Source organism: Globicephala melas, chromosome 3, assembly GCF_963455315.2.
Source record: "Globicephala melas chromosome 3, mGloMel1.2, whole genome shotgun sequence".
NCBI lineage: Eukaryota > Metazoa > Chordata > Mammalia > Artiodactyla > Delphinidae > Globicephala > Globicephala melas.
In genome coordinates this window covers 42,761,742-42,781,675 of record NC_083316.1, presented here as the reverse complement: position 1 = coordinate 42,781,675, position 19,934 = coordinate 42,761,742, and the positions used below count along the sequence as shown (strand labels likewise).

Genomic DNA, 19,934 nt, shown 5'->3' with positions numbered 1-19,934 from the left:
CACCATTTTTGTAAAACTTAAAGAAGCAAACTTAAATATAGTGTTTGGGGAGACATACGTATGTGATAAAGCTTTTTTTTGAAAAGGAAGGGAAAGAAACAACGCAGGATGTGGACTGGACAACAGAACAGGAAAATAATACATAAACAATATAACAATATTAGTAGTGTTCTTAAAAATGGGTGGTAGTTCAAAACATTTATGAAGCTTTATAATTTGCAAATGTGACATTTTTAATATAGTAGGTATTTCTTTTTATGAAAAGTCCTTCAATAAAAGTTCTATCAATAAAATAAAGTCACAAGGTAACAATTATTCTTTGAATTCTTACTGTCACTAGTTGCCACATATTAGGGTAAAAAAAACCTTTCAAAAATAAAAAATGCTAAAAGACATTTAAGTCACATATCCCTCCTCTGTACATTCCTCCTCTAGCTATATTCTGGTATCACAATTCATACTAGTTTCCTTCTCTCTTGATCAGGCTAAACATTTCATCAAGCAACCTAAAGGCTTCTGAGTTCCAGGTGGTAGTAAATAGGTAAAGCTCAGATGCTCTCAGATGACGGAAAGCTCAAAGCTAACTTAAGAAGATCTATTCAAAAATCTAACTGCTCCAACATTCAAGGGACTCCTCATGAAGGAAGTACCAATTTCAGCATCACAGTAAGAAGTAGCTTTGCTTTTGGTAAAGAGAAAAGGGAAGGGGACATTACAAGGACAAGAACATTCCAGGCAAGGACACAGCCAGAAAAATTAACAATTTTCCAAACACTAGTTTCTAATGTTTGCCAGGCTCTCCCCAAATATACAAGATGAGAATAGCCATGCCTTAGCTGGCTCAAATTTTAAAGCTATGCTGTATAATACAGTAGTGCCTAGCCACATGTGACTATTTAACTTCAAAATTAATTAAAATTAAATAGAATCAAAAATTCAGTTACTCGGTTGCACAAGTCATGTTAGTCATGTTTCAAGTGCTCAACAATCAAATATAAATTGTAGTTCAACAGCCAAATGCAGTACAACTAGAGAATATCTGCATCCTTGCAGAAAGTCCTAATGAACAGCACTGGTCTAAGACTGGTAGTTCCCAAGCTATATCACTAAGACATAAATGGAAAAAGGAATAAAGTACTCACTCATTCTCTATAGTGAATCAACATATAAAGCAAATGTTGCAATGGTACTCAAATACATAAGAAAGTAACTTGTGTATAAGAAATGGCAAGCCCTTAGAGTCAACAGGAAAAGTTTTAGGCTCAAGAAACAGACTAACATACCTTTCAATCAACTAAAGTTTCTGTATACTCTTCCCAAGATTTCCTGTCTCTGTTAGAAATCAGAATAGTAGTTACTCCTGACAGAGGGATTGTACCTTGAAGGGAGACACAGGATGGCTTCTAGGGTTCTCCTATAATGCATTGTTTCTTGATCTGGGTGCTGGTTACAAGGGAGTGACCTGTACATTTATGATATGTATATTACTCAATTAAAAATACTGAATCTGTGTGTACACTATGCTTCAATAAAAAAAAATTATTTAGTCAAGAAGAACCTGGCCTGGCCTAGACTCTTCTGTGGACAAATTCTACTAAACTTATAAAAAGCAGGTAATTTCCATGTTCCAGAGCTTATTTTTCTTTTAAATGAAAAGCCTGAAAACAGAATCAAATGAGAACAACTTAAAGAAAACTACAGGTCAATCTTTTTTCTTTTTTTTTTTGCGGTACGCGGGCCTCTCACTGTTGTGGCCTCTCCCATCGCGGAGCACAGGCTCCGGACGCGCAGGCTCAGCGGCCATGGCTCACAGGCTTAGCCGCTCCGCGGCATGTGGGATCTTCCCGGACCGGGGCACGAACCCACATGCCCTGCATCGGCAGGCAGACTCTCAACCACTGCACCACCAGAGAAGCCCCAGGCCAATCTTATATAATTCAAAAAGTGCTAAATAAAACACCTAATTTCATCCAATACTGCAATAAAATAACTATATTTATCCAAGGAATGAATTTATCCTAGAAACTTATCCTAGGAACACAAAGTTAGTTCAAGTTAAAAAAAAAAAATCCAATTGATATAACCACTATGGAGAACAGTATGGAGATGCCTTAAAAAACTAAAAATAGAACTACCATATGACCCAACAATCCCAACACTGGGCATATACCCAGAGAAAACCATAATTCAAAAAGACACATGCACCCTAATGTTCACTGCAGCACTATCAGCAACAGCCAAGACATGGAAGCAACCTAAATGTCCATCAACAGAGGAATGGATAAAGAAGATGTGGTACATATATATATAATGGAATATTACTCAGCCGTAAAAAGGAATGAAATGGGGTCATCTGTACAGACACGGATGGACCTAGAGACTGTCACACAGAGTGAAGTAAGTCAGAAAGAGAAAAACAAATATCGTATATTAACACATATATGTGGAATCTGAAAAAACTGGTATAGACGATCTTATTTACAAAGCAGAAATAGAGACACAGATGTAGAGAACAAACATACAGATACCAAGGGGGAAAGGGGGAGGTGGGATGAATTGGGAGATGGGGATTGACATATATACACTATTGATACTATGTATAAAATAGATAACGAATGAGAACCTACTATGTAGCACAGGGAACTCTACTCAGTGCTCTGTAGTGACCTAAATGAGAAGAAAATCCAAGAAAGAGGGGATATATGTACACATATCGCTGATTCACTCTGCTGTACAATATAAACTAACACAATATTGTAAAGCAACTATACTCCAATAAATAAATAACATCTAAATAATTTAAAAAATAAAATAGAAAATCCATTTATTTCCCTACACTAACATATTTAAAGAAGAAAAACAACAGAAATCAGTAATTCCAAAAAAAAAAAAAGCACTGGCTAACTTTCAACTGCCATTCCTGAACAAAACTAATAGTCAAGCAGAAAGGAAAGAAACTTCCTTGGCATGACTGAAAAAAAAATTAACAGAAGCCTAAAGCAAACATTACACTTTAATTATAAAAACTGTGGTGCATTCCCACTGAAATGAGGAAAAGCCTAAATGCTTGTTACTTCTACTACTATTCAATGAATGGTAGATTTGTCCAGTGCTTCAAGACAAAAAAAAAAAAAAAAAAGAATAAAATTGCATGAGATGAATCTGCATCAGACATCATGAGGGAAGAGACAGAATGCTTAACAGATGGTGCCGGGAAAACTGGGTTACCATATGCAGATAAAATGATCTCTATTTCACACCATATTCAAAAGGATGGATTCAACTGTACACTTAAAAATTGTTAAGATGAGAGAGCTTATTCAACTTGATAAAGTATAGCTAAAAAAACCCTATAGCTAACACCATACTTAATAATGAGAAACTCAAAAGTTTTCCCACTAATATCAGGTATAAAGCAAGGATGTGCCCTCTCATCACTCCTTTTCAACATCATACTGGAAGTTCTATCTAAAAAGTATACATATTGGGAAGGAAGACATACAACATAAAACTGTTTTTTCACAAATGACATGATCACCAATGTAGACAACCCAAAAGAACTGACAAAAAAACCTCCTGGAATTAACGTGCAATTTCAGCAAGGTTGGAGGATACAAGGTTATTACACAAAAGTTAACTGCATTCCTACACACCAGCAATGAACAAGTAGAATTTGAAATTAAAAACACATTACCATTTACATTAACACCCCAAAAAATGAAACTGTTGCGTATAAACCTAACAAAATATGTAGATCTATATGTGGGAAACTATAAAACTCTGGTTAATGAAATCAAAGAAAAACTAAATAGACTGAGAGATAATTCCACATTCATGGATAGGAAGACTCCATATTGTCAAGATGTCAGTTCTTCCCAACTTGATCTATAAGTTCAACATCAATCAAAATTGCAGCAAGTTATATATTTTGTGGATATCAACAACTGATTTTAAAGTTTATATGGAAAGACAAAAGACCCAGAATAGCCACCACAATATTGAAGGAGAACAAAGTTGGAGGTCTGACACTACCCAACTTTAAGACTTACTATAAAGCTATAGTAACCAGGCCAGTGTGGTATTAGCAAAATAACAAATAGATCAATGGAACAGAACAGAGAGCCTAGAAATAGACCCATATTAATATAGTCAACTGATCTTTGACAAAAGAGCAAAGGCAATAAAATGGAGCAAAGAAAATCTTTTCAACAAAAGATGCTGGAACAACTGGACATCCACATGGTATAAAAAAAAGAAAAAAGGAATCTAGGGTTTCTCTGGTGGCGCAGTGGTTGAGAGTCCGCCTGCCGATGCAGGGGACACAGGTTCGTGCCCCGGTTCAGGAAGATCCCACATGCCGTTGAGCGGCTGGGCCCGTGAGCCATGGCCGCTGAGCCTGCGTGTCCGGAGCCTGTGCTCCGCGATGGGAGAGGCCACAACAGTGAGAGGCCCGCGTACCGCAAAAAAAAAAAAAAAGAATCTAGAGCAGACCTTACACCCTTCACAAAAATTAACTAAAAATGGATCACAGACCTAAATGTAAATGCAAAACTATAGAACTCCTAGAATATAACAGGAGAAAATCTAGATGACCTTGAGAATGGCAATGGCTTTTTAGATACAACACCAAAGGCATAATCCATTAAAGAAATAATTGATAAGCTGGACTTCACTAAAATTAAAAACTTCTCTGTGAAAGATAATGTCAAGTAAATGAAAAGACAAGCCACACACTGGGAGAAGATATTTGCAAAAGACATATCTGATAAAAGACTGTTATCCAAAATAAACAACTCTTAAAATTCAACAATAAGAAAACCCAATTAAAAAATGGGTCAAAGACCTTAACAGTCACCTCATCAAAGAAGAATATAGGGCAAATAAGCACATGGAAAGATGCTCCACATGACAGGACATCAGAGAAATGCAAATTAAAACAATAAGATGCCACTATATACCTATTAGAACGGCCAAAATCAATAACACTGACAATAACAAATGCTGAGGAGTATGTGGAGCAACAAAAACTCTCATTTATTGCTGGTGGGAATGCAAAATGTTACAGACACAATTTGGAAGACAGTCTGGTTGTTTCTTACAAAAATAAACATACTCTTAACCATACCATCCAGCAACTATGCTCCCTGGTATTTATCCAAAGGAGTTGAAAACTTATGTCCACAAAGAAACCTGCACATGGATGTTTCTAACAGTTTTATTCATAACTGCCAAAACTTGGAAGCAACAAAGATGTCCATCAGTAGGTGAATGTTTAAAAAAAAAACAAAAAACCCGTGGTACATTCAGACAATGGAATGTTATTCAGTACTAAAAAAAGAAAAAAGAAAAAAAAATAATACCTATCAAGCCATGAAAAGACATGGAGGAAGCTTAAATGCATATTACTAAGTGAAAGGAGCCAATCTGAAAAGGCCACATACTGTATGATTCCAGCTATACGACCTTCTGGAAAAGGCAGAACTATGGAGACAATAAAAAGATCAGTGGTTGCTAGGAGTTGAAGGAGAGGGCAGGGATGAATGGGTGGAGCATGGAGGATTTTTAGAGCAGTGAAAATATTCTGTATGATACTATAATGGTGGATACATGTCATTACACATTTGTGCAAACCCACAGAATATACAACACAATGAGTGAACCATAATGTAAACTATGGACTTTGGGTAATAATGATGTGCCAACGTAGATTCATCAATTGTAACAAATGTACTACTCTGGTGGGGGAGGTTGGTAGTTGGGGAAGCAGAGCATGCGTCGGGACAGGGGTTTTATGGGAACTCTATACCTTCCCTTTAATTTTGCTGTGACCCTAAAATTGCTCTAAAAAGTAATTTTTAATCATTTTTTACCTTAAAAAATGATTAAGACAGTAAATTTTATGTTACATTTATGTTACCAAGATTTAAAAAAAAAAAACCTCCACTATCACTGAAGACCCATGGCCCAAGTTGACGAGAAAAACCCTAACGTCAAAGATTATTTTTTGTGAGCCCTGTATGTACACTCATACTACATATACTATGTCCTGATTTGGCACCCAAATAAATATGGCCATCATGAATTTTTTTTTTAAAGTACAGATTTGGATGAATAAAATTTAAACGTGAAAGGTAAAACTCTAAAGATAACTTAGGTGGTTACTTTTTTGACACAGAGGTAGGGAAAAGCATCTTAACTAAAAGTGCAAAAGCAAATCAGAAAGCAAAAAAAAATTAATGGCTTTGAATTAAAATTTTTGATCAGCAAGGAATATCATGGACAAAGTTGACAGACAATAAATGGAAGAAGATATTCACAACGTCTAAATCAGAAAAAAGTGTAAAATCTTGAACATACAAAGAATACCTGCCAATCAACAAGACGAAGAAAGCAAACCCAATAGAAAAATGGACTAAATATATGATACGCAACTTACAGAAGTGGAAACCCAAAAAGATAACATGCATGCATATGAAGAGACAGTTAAGCTAATAAATAATCAGATAAGCGAATTTAAAACAGAGATTTTACTATATACCCAATAGGCTGGCTAAAAGCACAAGACTGAATAGTAATGTCAATGGAATATAAGAGCCCTCAGGTCCTACTTATGGGAGTATAGACTGACATAGCTATTCTGGAAAGCAATTATTAAATATTTAATCAAATTAAGTATTTATACACCCCATGACCCTGTAATTCCTCTCCTGAGTCCATTACCCAAAGAATTCTCACTTAGACCCATAAAGGGACATGTAAAAGAATGTTCATCCTTGTGGTGCTGGAGGGGAATAAGAGGTAATTACAGTGTCCATCATGGGGATAGGGAGGATATAAAACTTGGTGATAAAGTATATGAAATACCATACAGTAGTTAGAAATAATGCAATCAATTATCAATTAGGAATATGTCATAAACGTAGTGGTGGGGGGTGAGAAAAAATTATGAGATCTTCAGCACAGTAACATTTTTCTAAGTTAAAATTACAAGCACACAAAAAAATAGGCACACGTAACAACATATCTTTTAAAACACACACACAAAAAGAATGGCTGCTTCAGGGAAGTAGAGGAGTAAGAATTCCCTGACACTTCTAATAGCTAGTCTAGGAAGAATTCAAATCATTCAAAAATGGGTAAAAAAGAAATCAGCAAAGGCAGCACAGGATCTGTTCAATACAACAAGGAAAGAGAGAGGAGGGAAGGATGAAACAAGAAATGAGAGCTTAAAAAACTTAAATCCTCTAGAAAAGCACAACATGATTCCTCTCTAAGAAAACTGCTCTCCCCAACAAAACAGCCTAGCCCTGGCCCAATCACTTAAGAGTAGAACCCATCAGTCAAGAAGCTGTGTCCAGGCACAGGGGTGAGTTTTTAATGTTCCACTCTTAAATACAAAAAGGCAGGCAAGGATCACCAGACTTCTGAAGAAAGTCACCTACATGAAACAAAACAAACACAGGGAAAAGAAGTCTAAGAACCAGCACAGGGAACAGAAATAACATTCAAATGAAATTATAATAATCCTCAGAGAAAAAAATAAGAAAATAAGTAAAGGGTATGAATTTCAGATTTAAAAGGCCCACTCACTAAGTGTCTATATAGACTAAGTGTATAATAAATAAAAAGTTCCACATCAAGTTACACAATCATAAAATTTTCAGAATACAGAAGACAAAGTAAGATCCTAAAAGCTTTAGAAGAGTTTAGAAAAAGTCATATACAAAGGACCAGAACTCATATCAAACTAAGCAGCATCACTAGTATTTCACGTACAATGAAGCAATTATAAAGTTTTGGGGGGAAATTATTTCCAACCTAAAATGTTACTCAAAGTGGGAATCAATCTTCTGTTTTTATGAATCAATTATGAAAGTAAAGATATTTGCAATCTCTCAAATTTCTTTTCCATGCTTCCTTTCCCAAGAAGCTGCAGGAAAATGGGCTCCACTGAAGTGGGGAGGCAGGGGAATCAAGATAGAAAAAACATGGGATTCAGGGAAAAGAAAGGTGACACACGAAAGAGGTGAAGGGTAATTCTTGGGATGAGAGGCTAGAGAGGCAAGTCTATCCTGGAGAGGATAGAGGAATCAAGAAAAAATGAAACTGATAGATCACTGTATACGTCATAGAACCTAACCATGAATATAGTCTGATGCATATCCATGCTTAGAAAGATGTGTTAAAAACTATGAACATAAATAGATATGAATAAATAGCTGTGCTTCTGGCAGAGGGTTTTGAAATAAATTAGCAATAGAAACACAGATCAAGTAAACAAGGTAATGATTAACTCTAGTAAAAAACAAAACAGAAGACTGAATAATAAAGGAAATGCAACCATAATATATTACATGGTTCACGTATGAATGATATATACACAGCCATGATATAAAAACTGAGTATAGGTTTTTATGCAAAAAGTGTGGTAACTGTTAGGAGAGTGCGAAGGGAAGAAGTGTGAGTGGAGTATACAGGGGGAAGGGGGGGAGCTAAATATTGGTATCGGAGGAGGGTTGGATCCAGGACCCACCACCTAATCCCCTCCACCCACCCCCTACCCCCAAGGATACCAAAATCCCTGGGCGCACAGGTCCCTCATATAAAATGGTGTCATCTTTGCATATAACCTAACATCCTCCACATACTTTAAATGATCTCTAGATTACATATAATACCAAATACAATGTAAATGCTATATAAATAGTTGCCAGTGGAGGGCAAATTCAAGTTTTGCTTTGGGGAACTTTCTGGAATTTTTTTCCAAGTATTTTTCATCCATAGTTGGTTGATTCATGCAGAAATCTAAACAATCAGAGTTGAAAGACTGTCAACAGACACTCATGGTTAAACCTGGGAGCCAAGATTTCACTTCATTTTCTTTCTTTTCACAACTATATTTAAGTTTTTCCACTATTTTTTTTTGCAATAAGAGTATGTAGGTATTAACTTAGTATAGCATTCATTGGCCTAGTATGTATTTCTGTAATAAGGAAATCTATCTTCATGAAAAAAATATTTTACTTATAAAAGAGCTACCAAAGTATTTGTTATCCAGAAGGTAAGCAGGCAATCTATATTTTTCATTATTTGATTTTATATCATTAGCCTGAACATTCAAGATCTAATGCTAAGAAAAGTCCAGGGTTTTAGTTGGTGGCTATTTCAATCTAGTTTACTGATGATTTCACTACAAAGTCACGTTATACCTTAATATACTATAGACCCAAACTTTCATTCCCTTACAAAAATTATCTTTGACACCTCACAGAACAAGGTTTCTCCTGATTACGCAATGATCTATGCATATAGATGTGTTAAGAAGTATAGATTACTTTTACCCAATTTTCTTTTTTGAATACTTCAAGTACACACACATGCATGTGGTTAGCCTTCTGCTGGGGTTTCAGCAGGCATAAATTTCATAAACTTCTGAGAATCTGAATATTCTATATTAAACCGCTGCATTTAAATGTTTACAAAAGACAAATGCATCTTGGTAATAGCAAAAGCATTTCTTCTAAACTCAACTTCCTTCTATCAAGAGAATTACTCTAAGAAAAGAGAGAGAGAGAGAATTACTCTGAAATTAAGGTGAACATGGGAATTAAATTTGCTTTAACCCAATGAACTCTGATTCTCGAACTCCCCTTCACATTTTAGAAACTACCTCTCCACAGGTTTTTTCACTTTGGGACAGGCTTCAGTGAGCCAGTAGCTTCCTAGACTATAAAATGTTTTACTTCATCCACTAATTTTTGATGAGAGAAATGAAACTACCTGGTGTCACCAGGCCCTCTCTTGCATCAGAGTAAGACTTAAAAGTAGTAGTTACTCAAATTCATAGAGACTCACAGTAAATTCACAGTAACTCAAATTCATAGAAAGTAAACAGTGATTGCCAAGAGCTGAGGAGACGAAGTACTGGCCAGTTATTGTTTAATGGGCACGAAGTTTCAGTTTGGGAAGATGAAAAAATTCCAGAGGTAGATGGTGGTGATGGCTGCACAGCAATATGAATGTCCTTAATGTCACTGAACTGTACACTTAAAAATGGTTAATACAGTTAATTTTGTGTTACGTGTATTTTACCACAATAAGAAAAACTGAAGAAAAATAGTAGAAATAGCATTTCAGCCTGCTTTGGACTTCAACAAAATGAAACACTACTGCCATAAGTTTAACTTCCTAGCCCAGGACCTACCACTTCCACCCATCTTCCCATCCACATCAACTTTATAAAATATGTAGGCGAACCAGATGGAAATAAATGGTAGGAGAAAACAACAGCTCCCTTATCTTGATTTGTTTCTCTTATTTGCCTAGGACCTCCCCTAAATTTGTTTTCAGATCCCAAAGAAACTCATATTATCTAGATATGAGTTTGGTTTAAACAGTTATCCTGACAGGTCACCACCACTGCAACCTGCTTCAACACCTTACAGAGTCCAATCTCCTACTGCCTTATATCAGGAACCCTGACAATTCCCTAAGCAGCCTGAAAGCCAAACATGCAACTTCCAGGTCGGGCAAAGGTTTTACAGCAAACCTACTAAATCAAAGGATACACTCTACAGCACTACACTCTCTCCTCTCTCCTTTAGCTGTAAGTGGCCCCCAACCCAAAATATTCAAGTCAGAATGAATTCTCACTAGAAAATTTAGAAAACATCCTCTACAAGACATCTACTAGTCAGCTCCTCATCCACTGGATGAAGCCCTTAACCTAAAAACGGTTTTACATTTTTGCCTTAACACATACCTGACAATGAAGCCAGAGTCCTGTTAAAAGTGTCTCCATTTGCTCCAGAAGAATACCTATCCTGTAAGAAAAAAAAAAGACTAGTTTTCTACTTTGAATAATAAAAATGTGTAATCTATCTCACAAATACTACAAAATTTTAACAACTGGGTTTTGTTCAGAACAAAACAATTACAGAATGTAAGATTTTCTGAGTCACTGCATGTTCCTTTATTAATTACTCTAAAACACCTCCACTTTAACATTGTACGTATAGCGTATTAATATATCACTTAAAACACTGGTCAGCAAACTACAGCCACAAGAGAAATCTGGTGGGCTACCAGTTTTTGTAAATAAAGTTTTACTGGAACACAGCCACGCTCAATTCATCTAGGTATGTCGATGGCTGCTTTTGCATTACAATAGCAAAGTCGCAACAGAGACCATAAGGCCTTCAAAGTTTAAAATGTTTACTACCTGGCCCTGTATGGAGTTTGCTGACACCCAACTTCAAATAAAACTTTAGCCACCCTACTTGAAAAGTATAATCAAATACTATTATTATATAACTACAATAACCAAAGTAATACATGAGTAATTCAATACCTGCCAATACACAATATAGGTTACAGAGTTCAGTATTTTACAGTATACTCATCAAATCTGTACAGAATAAAGTAGAGCACAGAAGGAGAGTGGCAGATAACAATTTCTACAGTAAAGCACTACAGAAATTTATTTTTAAACTTCAATTGTTTTTATATGAAGTGAAACTAATGTACTCACATTATTAAAAAAAGAATTAATTCTAAAGTAAAGAAAACCTCACTTATGCACTAAAAACAGTGTATCTACAGATGTTATCTCGCAGGTGCACTAAAAATCCAATGAAATGGTGGACGCCAGCTACAGGTCAGAATATTCATGGTTAATTTCAATCAAATTTGTCACAGAAATAGTTCAAGATTGCCTTTAATGCTCCCAAATACTGACTGTCCCATTTTCCCTACTTCAGTCTCAAAATTTATTCGCTATTAATACATATGCATTATGCTTGCAATGGTGTAACGACTGGTGGACTCAGAAAATTCATAGCTAAATGTCAAGTTAATTTTGGAACCTTCCAACATTTCTCAGGGTATTCCTGGGTTAATGACAACATGAGTAACATTTTTCTCACTTCCAACTCCTAGGATGTCCTTATCATCATTAAATCTTTATTTCCTCTCAAACAAGCTTCCTCTACTTAAGGCAAAACTTTTGAACAGAGCTCTGAAATTCTTGCACATCAAAATCAGAATTCAATCATTTAAAAACGAAAAGTGACCTAAAATTTACAGATGATACTTTAATTAACTGATTGCATTAGAAGAATCACAATATTTTTTCAAATAAATTCCTTTAAATAAACCCAAAGCTGGAGGGAGCGTACCAAGGTAGGTCTCTTCAGGTAATACTTTTATCTAAAATTTCTTTCACAAAAGACACTAAATGACTTTAAAAACTACCTTTATAAAGCTCAAAAGTCATCCAGTTATTTTTCCGACTTATTAAAAATAGACAATAGAATCCTGGAAATGGCTTGGGCTACAGTAAAAAGTTCCAATTTATGATTACCATAGACATTAAAACAAGAAAAGTAATCCAGTTTTCCCTGTTTAAACTGAAACCCTGAAGACTTCTTTCTCTTTTCTAGTGGCCAAAGTATTACTGGATGAATAGAGCCCCAAAAAGGGCTGGTTTTATAAGTGTTATAATGCTTTCAGCATTATATAACTGATAAAAAAGTAATGAAACACTCTGGCACCAAAGAATCGAAAAATTACTATTATTAGACAATCTTCAGACTGTGGAATTTAATGTCCCAAATACATTCCAAGGCAAATTTTTTAAAAAAAATTTTTTCAACAGAATTCACCTTTCATCATAAAAAATCCTTAACCTTTTTCATTACCTTAAAAATGAATTAACTTCATATTTCCTTCCAGCTATTGCATCACTTCTCTGCTCCTTTGTAGGCAAAACATCTTGTCTACAGTTGCTGCCTCCACTTTCTCATATTCCATTTTTCCTTCAAGCCACTCTAGTCTAGCCTCCATCCTCACCTCTGCTCTGAAAAAGCTTATAATAAGGATATTATGTAATAAAATTACTACTTTTATGCTTCATCCTACCAGAACTCTCAGCAGCATTTGAAACAACAGACTCTCCTTCCTCTTTCCAACATTCTTCTCTGGCTTAAGGAACACACACTCCCCTGGTTTTCCTCTTGCCCCACTGGCCACTCCCTCCTCAATCTCCTTTGCCAGCTCCTCCTCTAACGTTCCTTTAAAGTTGGAGTGCCCCACAGTTCATGGCACAGCCCTCAGTCTATTTTACTCTATCTAACTTTACCCAATCTCACAGCTTTAAACCCCATTAATATATAGGTAATTCCCAAATTTGTATCTATAGCTCTGATCCCTCTCCTAAGCAACAAATTCATATTATCTACTGACTGGCATTCCTACTTACATGTTTTCTTAGGTATCTCAAAATGAACACAGCAAATTCAGAATTCTTGATTTTTTTCCCCTCCCAAATTTGTTCATCTTCCACATATTTCCCATTTCAGTAAAGAGCACCATCATCCATCTAGTTGCTTAAATTTAAAAACCTGGCATCACTCTCTCTTTCATTCCCCATATCCAGCCCATCCAGTCCTATCAGCTCTACGTCCACCACTATCTCCAGGGTCCTCTCCCTCTCCTTTTCTCTTTCCTTCTCGGATTTCATTTTCTACCAATCTTGTCTTATCTCACTGTGCTTCAGCCATACTAGCTATAGCAGATTGAATAATGGCCACTCAATGATATTGTCCTAATTCCTGAAAGGTGTAAATGTTATCTTATTTGGAAAAAAGAGATCGAGCAGATATAATTAAGAATTCTGGGACTTTCCTGGAAGTGCAGTGGTTAAGAATCTGCCTGCCAATGCAGGGGACACGGGTTCGTGCCCTGGTCCGGGAAGATCCCACATGCCGTGGAACAACTAAGCCCGTGCGCCACAACTACTGAGCCCACGTGCCCTAGAGCCCGTACTCTGCAACAAGAGAAGCCACTGCAATGAGAAGCCCGCACACTGCAACTGAAGAGTAGCCCCCGCTCGCTGCAACTACAGAAAGCCCACACGCGGCAACGAAGACCCAACGCAGCCAAAAATTTAAAAAAAAAAAAAGAATTCTGAAATGAGGAGATTACCCCAGATTATCACAGTGGGCTCTGAATGTCATCACAAGTGTCCTTATGAGAGGCAAAGGGTATTAAGACAAACACAGAGAAGGCCTGTGAAGACAGCAGAAAAAGAGGCAGCCACAAGCCAAGGACTGCCCATAACCACCAGAAGCTAGAAGAGGCATGGATTATCTCCTAGAGTCTACAGAAGGAAGACAGCACTGCTGACACCATGATTTCTAACTTCTGGCCTCCAGAACTGTAAGAGAAATTTTTCTGTTACTGTAAGCCACCAAGGTTGTGGTAATTTGTTACAGCAGCCATAGGAAACTAATACATTGTACTTCCTCCTGTTGCCCTGATACCCCAAGTTTGTTCCCTTCTCTGGATCTTTACACATCATGTCCTACTGGGACTCCTTCAGGTCTCCAGCTCATGAGTCATAGTCTCAGGGAAGCTTTTCCTCTCCAAGTAATCTAAATCTACCCATCCCAATATCTCTCTCTCTCTCTCTCTCCCTCTCTTTCTCTCCCTTTCTCTCTCTCTCTCTCTCTCTCTCTCTCACACACACACACACACACACACACACAGAGTTTCCTGATTTTTTCATAATATTTTTCACTCTATATTTGATTTTCAATGTGCTTATTCTGTGTCCCCCAGTAAAACAGAACATCCATGACAGTGAGCCCCTTATCTATCACGTTCACCACTCTCTCCAGCACCAAGTATGGCTGAAATAAAAATGTGCTGGGACTTTCCTGGCAGTGCAGTGGTTAAGAATCTGCCTGCCAATGAAGGGGACATGGGTTCGATCCCTGGTCCGGGAAGATCCCACATGCCACGGAGCAACTAAGCCTGTGTGCCACACTACTGAGCCTGCGCTCCACAACTACTGAAGCCTGTGTGCCTAGAGCCTGTGCTTCGCAACAAGAGAAGCCACCGCACCACAACGAAGAGTAGCCCCTGCTCACTGCAACTAGAGAAAGCCAGCAAAGCAACAATGACCCAACGCAGCCAAAAAATAATAATAATAATAAAAATGTGCTGAATGAGTCTCAGGTCTTAACATTACCTTATTTTTAGAACACTTAGCTACAAAATATTTATAACCTCTTTATCCATTCAAATGAACCAACTGAGAAATTTCAAAATGTTTTAAACAAGGATTCTCACAGGTAGCTACAAATAATCTATTTGCATTTTGATGAACACATTTCTTTTTACCTTATACGTACTCTTATTATTTTCAATTCTGGAATATCTTACTTTTTTTTTTTAGATCTTTTGTCTTTCCAAACAAATGAATACTTCCATTAACATGTTAAGTTGTTTTTTTTTAAAACATGGTAGAGTTTTGATCTCAATTACTTGTCAGGTCTGCTACTCAAGCGAACTTATAGCTGGACAGCTTATGAACCTTGAAGATGCCTCTTCCCTGTCCATTCAGTGACCTATGCACACAGTTCCATGTGTTTCTTCCCCAGCCCTTTAAGGACCTTTGCAAATATCCTCCATTTTATGCCCAGAATACCCTGAAATGCATCAGAGTACTAAATCAACTTGTACACAATACCAAGATCTCATCTCCTATTCTAGGTTCCATGTCAAATAAAGCCGAGTTACATTGTCCAAATAAACTGACCAGATAGGTTGCATCAGATAGCATGCCATGTAAAATTTAAATTTTGAACAAAATACATCTCTCCTCCTATGATCTAAAACAGAAATTAAAGCCCCCAAATACAGACAATACCATCCTCCATCCCTTCTTCTGATTCATCAGTCCCAGCCAGATCAGCCCCATTCACATTCCCAGTTGAAGTCTGGTCCCTTCTTCAGTTTCTCCAGCAATTGCTGCATGGAGTCATCTTCTAGAATTAATGCAGCTCCTTCAGCACCTCCAGAGCTAGAGAACTCCAACTCTGAGTGTCATGTATCACACACAGACCTAAGGTTCCAGATGACCTATCATGTCACATAAGAAAGAGCAACTCACCTCAAAATAGAAACAATAACCAAAGCCCAGGAACAAATGTGTCTGTTGCAAATGCTTACAATCTAAGCCCTAATTTCTGCATGTGACAGCATTTTCCAAATAAAAGTTATTTCCCCAAACAAAAACATTTAGCAATCAAAACTCACGTCGACGTTATCAACTGCAGACTATACCACAAACCTACTGTGAGGACAGAGTATATACAGAGAAAAAAAGGGAGAAAACGAAAGACTCTCTCTCTGGTGTTAGGTTCTCGTGGGCATCAGCCAATCTCCATCAGTTCATTGGAATCCTTTGGTCATAAACTGCCAATCCTCCTTCAAGAGGATTCACTTTTCTCTATCCCCTGGACTAACTCGACCAACATTTCTACCATCATTGCAATCTCTTTAGCCTTCTTCTCAGCCTTCCCATACTTTTTTGTCACTCTGCCCTTGATGCCGTCATTTAGATTTGGGAGATGAGTGAGAGCACTTTCCTGGGTTTTTATTTGGATGAACATATTATGTATCTCCCACAACTTGCTCCTATTCCACATATATGATTTTCTGTGCTCTTGAGTAAGAGACACAGTATCTTCCCACATCTCACTGATGACTAGAAGCAGAAATTGCTGGAAATCTTCCTCAGGCTCCGGCACATCAACTTCCTTAGGTCTGCCAACCCAACGATGTCCAACCACCACATTTTCCCCTGCTACTTCAGAACTGCAGTATGAACATGAACAAAGAAGCCATGAACTTTACTTTCTTATCTAAACAATTATTACAAACTTTGCTTTTACTACTTAATAAAATAATTGTGGATGGACTAATTATCTCAAGCTGTTTCCACTTTAATCACAAGAGTATCTGCCTTTGAAATATGCCACAAAAAAGGCAAAAAGATCAGACAGAAGTGATCACTGTGTAGACTTACTCCCAGGGTCATCTAACAAGAAACATTACAACTAGCAAGCAAACCCAGCATCCTGTTACAGTCATCATACTCATCCATTCCACCACTCATCCCAACAAGTTTGCATGCAACGTGCAAATGCCTAACCACTGGGTTTTCTGGACTGCTGTAACTGTTAACATTATCAAATTTCTCTCAACCCCACATCTTTTATTATTCTATCTTCAGGTGGTACACTCACTTCAAAAACTACAATTGGGAAGTTCTGAGAACTACCAGAATAGTAGCCTGTTAGTTCAAAATTATATAAGCATGTATCAATATTAAATCTCCAAGTAAGGATCCTGAGAAGCATTCAGAAGAGGCTGATCACATAATAAGGACCTAGTGTATAGCATAGGAAACTCTACTCAATACTCTGTAATGACCTATATGGGAATAGAATCTGAAAAAGAGTGGATATACGTGTATATGTATAACTGACTCACTTTGCTATACAGCAGAAACTAACACAACATTGTAAATCAACTATACTCCAATTTTTAAAAATTAATAAAAAAAAGAAAAGGCTGATCACAGATATTGTTACCAATCTAAGATGGTCTCAGAGCCAATATAAATTGAACAAAAGGGAAGCCCAGCTGTCTCTTGAAATGGAAATTCAATTAGAACAACCAATCAAAATGGTGCCTTTAAAAGAAAATAGGCTGTGGGCTTCCCTGGTGGCGCAGTGGTTGAGAGTCCGCCTGCCGACGCAGGGGACATGGATCCGTGAGCCATGGCCGCCGAGCCTGCGCGTCCGGAGCCTGTGCTCCACAACGGGAGAGGCCACAACAGTGAGAGGCCCACGTACCGCAAAAAAAAAAAAAAAAAAAATAGGCTGAAGAAAAGACCTCATTTTTCCTACATAAAAACGTCATATATTTATCCTTAGTTTCTACATTTCTTATTCAACCAAGGCAGGCAAACAGAGCCACTGATTGCACCATGTTCCTTCAAGTCAAGTAGACCAAATAACTAATTGCACAACCAGTACCAGGTGTTAAGTTTGCAGACAAGTGCAAAAAGTTTACTACAAACTGGCCCCACACAAATAGATACTAAGAATCATAAGGTAGAAATGTTAACATAAATTAATATTCAACTCAGTATGACCAATATCAAGAAACAAAGTATGTTACTGAATAGCACAAAGATTTCCAAAAGGTAAATCTAGAAGCCTGACAGTTGACCATCCTCAATTTCAGACACCCTTTGCAATAACCATGCACAACATGCTACAGTGCAGTAAGTACACTGTTTGAAGAGTATTTAGTGAAGACAAAATCTCAGAGTAAGAAAAAATAAAAATTAGACAAGTCCAAGTGGAAGAACATCTGTATTTGTGAGTTAAACTTTGTATTAGAACAAATCTGTTGAGAACCAGGGAAAGAAAGAACCATAAAATATTCTTTGACCAAGTAATTCCATTTTAGAAAAAAATACTCCCAAATTAAAACAAAGAATAAACTGTAGATATTCATGACAATATTACAGTGGAAAGATAACAACATCTTAAATTCGCACCAACAGAAAATTATTTATGTTATGGTAGCTCTAGTCCATGAAATATTATATAACCATTAGAAATTATTTTTAGGAAATTAGTAATATGGAATAGTTAATGCTGAAGAGTGAAAAAGCTGAAATCAAAAATTATTATTATGTACTATCATTACAATCTATATAAAAACACGTTTGGGAAAAATAGAAGAAAATTTACTAAAAACAGAGCATTTGTGCTAGTGAGCAAGACTGTTAGGTGATTTTTCTCCTCTTTTCCCAATGGTGTTCCAATATTTTTATGATGGGAAGACTGTAAAAAGATAACATACAAAAGATGTTACTTCTAAAGTAAGTCCCAAAACAAGAAACACGATAAATTCAGATTAACATTTTAGATATTTTAACATAAACTTTATATACATACAGATCAAATCCAATTGAGACAAAGAATTACTTATCTTATGATTTGGGGTAAATTAAGAATTTCCACTAAGACATCACTTTGACATAGAAAGTGTCAGAATTGACTAACATAAACACCAACTGGAAATTCTAAAAGGAAAAAAATCAACTTTTGGAGACATTTTCAAGTATGTAACACTTATGTAAAAGCAACTCGTTAAAATACACTATCTTCTAAAGTAGAGTCTGTTCACCTTATTAAGTCAATTTTCAAGTGAAAACTGAAATCCAAAACCCACTCCATAACCCCTTCTTCTGAATTCCAATGTAACTCTTCAAACACCATTGAGAAAAAAGATCTGCTGATTTGTACATTTGAAGATCAAACTAATGTTACCATCTGAATCAGCCTAATGTTTTTATCTTGAGAGCCCTGCTTGTAGGAAACCAATTTTCAGAATTCAAAACATCAACCAAAATCAAATTAAATTTTTTCAGTTTTCTATATGACTGTATCTCAGAAACATTCAACCACATTAGCATAAGCTTGCTTTCACCCACAAGTCCTAAATCATTGAGATTTAAATTAAATTGTTAATGTTATTATATACATTTTAGTTTTTAATTATCAAATTACCTCAGACTATTTTATTCTATTTGAGGCTTAGCGTGCCTCTTCATCATTCGCCATGAGATAGTTAATAACAATCACACCGAGATAAGCACAACAAACTGTAATTTAGAACTTTCTCACCACAGTGATTTTCAACTTCGATAAAATCTGCAGCATTTAATAACTGCAAACTTTGAATTTTATTACCTTCTCAAACACAGGAACATAGGAAGACATACGAGGTTTGATTATTTCTGCTTCCCAATCTTCATCTCCCATGGTGGCTTCCAGTTCTATTCTCATAAAAATACAAACATGCACATTTAGCCTCAATTAGAATCAGAGAGATCAGAATCATATCTTTAAAAGCATAAACCCTCATCATTTCACATATACCCCTCCAAACTACTCAACTAAGTGTTGATCCTCCCAAAAAGTTTTTGCAAAACAAGCAATTAGGGCTTCCCTGGTGGTGCGGTGGTTGAGAGTCCGCCTGCCGATGCAGGGTACACGGGTTCGTGC

The 19,934-nt window shown here is 36.6% G+C and overlaps 1 protein-coding gene across 3 annotated transcripts in view; it reads right to left on the bottom strand.

Moving 5' to 3' along the window:
* Positions 1-19,691, bottom strand: part of DDX4 (DEAD-box helicase 4) — a 66,648-nt gene extending 46,957 nt beyond the window's left edge. For all 3 annotated transcript variants that reach the window (XM_070045080.1, XM_060295420.1, XM_060295419.1), the window contains exons 1-2: positions 19,620-19,691; positions 10,763-10,823 (exon numbers count right to left, since the gene is read on the bottom strand). In XM_070045080.1, the coding sequence (XP_069901181.1) occupies positions 10,763-10,823; positions 19,620-19,691 (133 nt within the window). The remainder of the gene's footprint in view (positions 1-10,762; positions 10,824-19,619) is intronic.
* Positions 19,692-19,934: the final 243 nt, after the last annotated feature.